The 5,679-nt window shown below is 47.9% G+C and overlaps 1 protein-coding gene across 1 annotated transcript in view; it reads left to right on the plus strand.

The window, feature by feature from the left end:
• Nucleotides 1-5,527, plus strand: part of LOC106806663 (vigilin-like) — a gene marked incomplete at its 3' end in the record, with an annotated part of 53,142 nt that extends 47,615 nt beyond the window's left edge. Inside the window, 4 exon segments of the mRNA XM_014808676.1 lie at nucleotides 2,665-2,671; nucleotides 3,938-4,097; nucleotides 4,872-4,958; nucleotides 5,306-5,527. Coding sequence (XP_014664162.1) covers nucleotides 2,665-2,671; nucleotides 3,938-4,097; nucleotides 4,872-4,958; nucleotides 5,306-5,527 — 476 coding nt within the window.
• Nucleotides 5,528-5,679: the final 152 nt, after the last annotated feature.

Below are 5,679 nucleotides of genomic sequence, written 5' to 3' on the forward strand. Positions count from 1 at the left end.
AGTCGAGCGTTGTAGAAAGGTGATCGTTGTTTACTCTAAGTTGACCTGTCAGGATCTCCCTGTCCCTGTGACGCTTCATGGCCCGCTTCACATTCGATTGCACGTCCAACTTCTTCACTTTCCGTCCCTTCGTGAATCTCCACAATCCTATACCGCAATAAACTATTTATTCTCTGTTAATTTTCTTAACGCGCGTTGAACGTTTTTTTTAACCACGCAATTTATTAAAATATTATTAACCATACATTATTGAAAAATAAAAAAATAAATAAAAAGGTACCACCTACCTACCCAAACAAACTCAGGGGTCTGGGTCGGGTGAGGGCAAACAAAGATGATTTAATTGTGGCCTGACCGGCGTTCTTCCTTCTCGTTTGCAGCTGATGGATGTGAACGACGCTGCGCTGCTGAAGCAATACACGCATAGGCGCCCTCTAGCACGGCGACCTCGCCGAAGCCGCAGCAGGAGGGACTACGTCATCGTCGTCAGATCGGCGCCCCCTGGAATCGTGTGCTCCGGACACGAGCAGCGCCGAGGAGTTTCCGAGCATTGGGCGACTCCCTGGTGGCGTCCCTCTTCACGCGTTTGCCGGGCCGGCCGTCCGCACGCAGCAAGCACTTCTAAGATGGCGGACGGAGCTTCGCTGAGACATCCACGCGCGCGACTAACCTTACTATAGTGGTCGGTACGCACCTGGTGCCGTGCGACGTGTGATTTTTGCGATGTGCGTTTTGTGCTCGCCTGTGGCTTTGTTGACGTTGTCGTCGAGCGGTGAGGTGATTTAATATATTCGGTGGGTGTATTTGCTGATGATGGTCGAAACGGCTTTGGTTTGCGAGGACTAGCTGTAGACAGTTGCTATCTCTACACTGGGGTTGTTAGCAGACCAGTGCTATCTCTAACAGTGGGATGTAGAGACTGTGCGATCTCTAACACTTGGGTTGTAGCAGGACAGTTGCTATCTCTTAACAGTGGGGTGTAGAGACTGTGCTATCTTCTGAAACACTGGGTGTAGAGACACTGTTGCTATCTTTAACGTGGGGTGTAGATGACTAGTGCTCTATCTCTAACACTGGGGTGTAGAGACAGTGCTATCTCTAACACTGGGGTGTAGAGACAGTGCTATCTCTAACACTGGGGTGTAGAGACAGTGCTATCTCTAACAGTGGGGTGTAGAGACAGTGCTATCTCTAACACTGGGGTGTAGAGACAGTGCTATCTCTAACACTGGGGTGTAGAGACAGTGCTATCTCTAACAGTGAGGTGTAGAGACAGTGCTATCTCTAACACTGGGGTGTAGAGACAGTGCTATCTCTAACAGTGAGCAATAGGAAGTGCTATCTCTAATACTACTCTGCTACTGTGTTCACTTGCTGTAGACACTACCATCTCCTACTATATGCTTTAGGGACTATTCTCCCCACCTATGTAAGGTAATCATTACTGTCTCGGTCTTCATGCCGTAGATATGATGATATATGCTGTAAACAGTGGCACATCTTGCTGTACATTGTAGACATTAGTCTCCTACTCTCTGTAGAAACTGCTGTCTACTGCTGTACGCTGCAGATAATACTGTCTACTGGTACACGTAGAGTGAGGTGCGTGGTAAGGGGGGTGCGGGTGGTTCAGCATGCTGGCCACCAGCCACTGCCCGCTGCCCCCTTCACCAGTAGATGTAAACGGTCGCGGGGCGAGTGCGAGTGTGGCGCAGCTTCCGTGGCGCATCTTCCCGCGCGTTCGCGACTCGGCGCGGCGCGGCGCCATCTCGTTCTGCTCGGTCGTAAGTTCGGTGCGTCATAAGTTAGGAGGTTATTCCTGCCCGCCTCACTCAGCGTGCGTGCACTGATGATCCGAGCAGAGTTAGACGGGGCCACGGTTTGCGCTGCGGCGGCGTCGCTCGGTTAATCGGTCTGTCATGAGTTGTGATCGCCGCGAGGTAGCCAGCTCTGCTGTCACGGTGGTGGGAAGGCTGGCGTACTTCCATAGAGTTAACATAGTGATACTCTCTTGTAATCTGCTCCTCTTGTGAGAGAAAATCCCGGACGAGCCCCCAAAATGCGTTGGGTATGTGTGTGTGTGGGGTGGGGTACACAGTGCATGCTGAGGGGGGCGGGCGGGGGTAACCTCTCTCTGCTCTCTCTCTAAGTTCTAACTCTGCTCTCGGGGGTCCTGCCATGCTCCCCACCGGCCTCAACGCAGATGAGAGAGAGAGATCCACCTTTCTAGTGAATCCATGGTGACATCTGCAACCTAATTGGAGGCTTAGCATGTTGCTCACACGGACAGGAGAGCCCTGGTTGCCATGGCGACCACGCGAATGACAGGCATTGGTTGCCATGGTGATCGTATGAATAGGGAAGCCCTGGTCGTCATGGTGATGATCACGTGGGTCAGGAAGACCGTGGTCACCCAGGTGGTCGATCACATGGACAGAGAAGTCCTGGTTGCTAGGGTGGGTGATCACAGGAACAGCGAAACCTTTGTTGCCATGGTGATCACCGACATTTCTGTACTGCTAGAAAATGCTCAATATGGGTAGTTACAGTATGTTGCATGAGTACTTTTTTGTTATATTTGGGTGTTTTGTGGGGGATTTATTGTTTGACGAATTTGACCCATGTATCAGTAATATATATATGGTATCGTAGTCTATATAACACAGGAAGCGTACCGTGGTGGGCTGTCAGGCCAGTGGTGAGCGAGAGGAGATAGTTTTAGATGTTTTCTGCAATTTGTGAATGAAATGTAAATGAAATGAACTTTTAGAGTCATCAGTAGGTTGTCTGTCACTTGATGCACCCTAGCAGCGCCATCTACCGGCGAATCTCGTCTGTATTGGTGCGGCTTCAGGGTTGGATATCTTTCGCGCAAAAACACATGCCACGTCACCGTCTCTCTCTCTATCTCTCGCTTTCCCTCCCTCTCTAACTCTCTGTTGGACTCTCTCGGAACGTCTACGAGGAGAACAGATGTGGGAAAGACGAGGAAAGAGGGAGGTGGGGAGAGTCAGACTGGCCGCTGGAATGTGCACAAGGAGCACAATTTGTTTCCTGTGTAAGGTGGTCGTTCGGTAGCACTGCCGAGTGAATTGCCTTTCAGTTGTTTTGAAGTGTTGACATTTGCACACATGTGGACATATATTTGACATATATGAGGAGGGGTATTATACGTCGAGTTGGTTTGTTTGATGTATTCAACGAGATCATCCCCAATTATTTTTCATAAAATCTTCTGGAATAAAAATGATGATGAAAAAAAAAGTTGTAAAAATTAGTGAAGAAGAGAGCGAAGAAAAAGAAAGGGAAACCCCCATAAATGGAGAAACTAAACTAAGCGTGGAACGAGCGGAAGGCATGTTGCAGTTGCCGTAACCAGTTAACGTACCCAGGTAACCGTGGTAACCATCCGTCCTGGGTAGCGGTACCCAGGTTGCCGTGGTAACCATCCGTCCTGGGTAGCGGTACCCAGGTTGCCGTGGTAACCATCCGTCCTGGGTAGCGGTACCCAGGTTGCCATGGTAACCATCCATCCTGAGTAGCGGTACCCAGGTTGCCGTGGTAACCAGGCATCCTGCGTAGCGGTACCCAGGTACAACGGGCTCCTGATCTGCAATTATTATTGTAAGTGGCTTCTACTGTGGAGATGGTAGCTAGCGTGTCGTGAGATGATGAGAGTGTGTGTGTGTGTGCGTGTGCGTGTGCGTGTGCGTGTACGGTGCGTGTGCGTGTGTGTGCATCCGTACTAGCTACTACCGTGTGCTAGCCGTACGATGTACTAGCTAGATAATCTGTATGTGTTTATGTACATGTATGTGTGCGTGTTGCAGGCGCTGGTACCGGTCGTGATTGACATGTGTGTGTGCATCCGTACTAGCTACTACCGTGTGCTAACCGTACGATGTACTAGCTAGATAATCTGTATGTGTGTGTGTGTGTTGCAGGCGCTCGTACCGGTCGTGATTGACGTCTGCGTGCCGTACGACTTCCATCGTTTCATCATCGGTCAGAAGGGTCAGGAGGTGCGTCGTCTCATGGAAGAGCATGATGTGAACATCGCCGTGCCGCCGGCTAACGAGAAGTGCGAGATCATTAAGGTAAGCACTGCTGTCACCTGTAATTAGTTGCCCGGGAAACCCAGGTGTTGTGACAAGAATAAGTGATATCGAAAGGTCGAGCTGTGTTAGATAAAGGGTAATAGAAAAAGGTGGTATAAAATGGCCGAGGCGCGCTTAGGAAAGTACGTGATTAATGTAAACACTCGTGCGTTTTTAGTTTTGCATTAACACAAACATTGCAAAATATCCCGAATGGCCGCAATCATATTTGGAAATGTTTTAGTAAACAGAAACGCACCGGTGAATTGAAGTACGGTGTTAGTGAAGAGAATTATAGATCAGAAATATAGATTATAGAAAACTTAGGCCAGTCCTATCCTAACTGTTATATATCGGCAATTTATCACGCCTCTTATCTGATCGCAATATGGCGGCAATGACTTTCCAATATGGCTTATTTGTTGTCCGGGAAACCCAGGTTTTGTGACGGGAAACAGAGAGGGGTGATCAAGCCCTTCCGTCGGGGCTGTCAAACACTGTGAACCGGTGGTTAGATTGCATTAGGCTGAGTTTCAAAGATTGTACGTGTCGAAAATTGTGTAGTTGTCTCAGGAATGATACTCAATTAAAAAAAATCATTTATTAAAATATATTGTAAAGAGAATTAATGAGATTAATTGTAATGAGTAATTAAATATATTATTATTTTTTAATAATTTCTTAACCGAGCGTGTGCCCTTTAAATGCTCGTGGTTGCGATGTTGGCATGAGAGGTTGAGGGCGGGAGTACATGCTGCTCTTACTCAACGTTAGGTGACCGGCGCACCAAAGAACGTCGAGTCCGCCAAGATTGGGCTTGCACAGCGTGTGGAGGAGCTGGAGAAGGATAAGGAAGACAGGGTAAGACACTCTCTTCAGTCAACTGAGCCGTGTATATACTTGAACTAAATATAACTTAATGAACTTATAAATGCTGAATACGGGTTTTAATATTCTTTTTAAATCTCGGGCTATTTTGTGTATCATACTGTCACTATTAATTTGCCTGTGGTATTTTTAAGTTGTTTTGCGTGTTCGCATAAGTCGCATGCACATTTCTAGTTGTTCGTGGTTGGCGCAAATATGGTGATCCCAAATTTAACGCAGTTTTGTAACATTGCAGAATTCAATAGAAAAATGTGTAATTCGTATAAAAAAATAAAATGAAAATATTTAAAAAAAACACTGCTTGCCTCTGCCCCCCACAGCTCGCTCGCAGCTTCAAGCTGGAGTGTAAGATTGACCCCAAGTACCATCCGAAGATCATCGGTCGCCGCGGCAACGTCATCAGTAAGATTCGTGAAGCCCACGACGTGCAGATACAGTTTCCCGAGCGTAACCACGAGGACCAGGAGCTGATCATCATCATGGGATACGAAGCGAACGCGAAGGAGGCGAAGGAGGACATTATGAAGATCATACAGGAGCTGGTGAGTGGTGCTGCTGGTGGTGGTTTGGCTGTTATGTAGGTTAAGCAGAGACTCTTCTATCTCTCTGTGCGTCAGAACGCGTCTGCAAGCATCTAATTAAAAAAATTCTGTGGGGGAACTCCATACACCCCGAAAGTGCTATATAGCACTTT

This window comes from Priapulus caudatus, unplaced genomic scaffold (assembly GCF_000485595.1).
Source record: "Priapulus caudatus unplaced genomic scaffold, Priapulus_caudatus-5.0.1 Scaffold172, whole genome shotgun sequence".
In the NCBI taxonomy this organism is placed as follows: domain Eukaryota; kingdom Metazoa; phylum Priapulida; class Priapulimorpha; order Priapulimorphida; family Priapulidae; genus Priapulus; species Priapulus caudatus.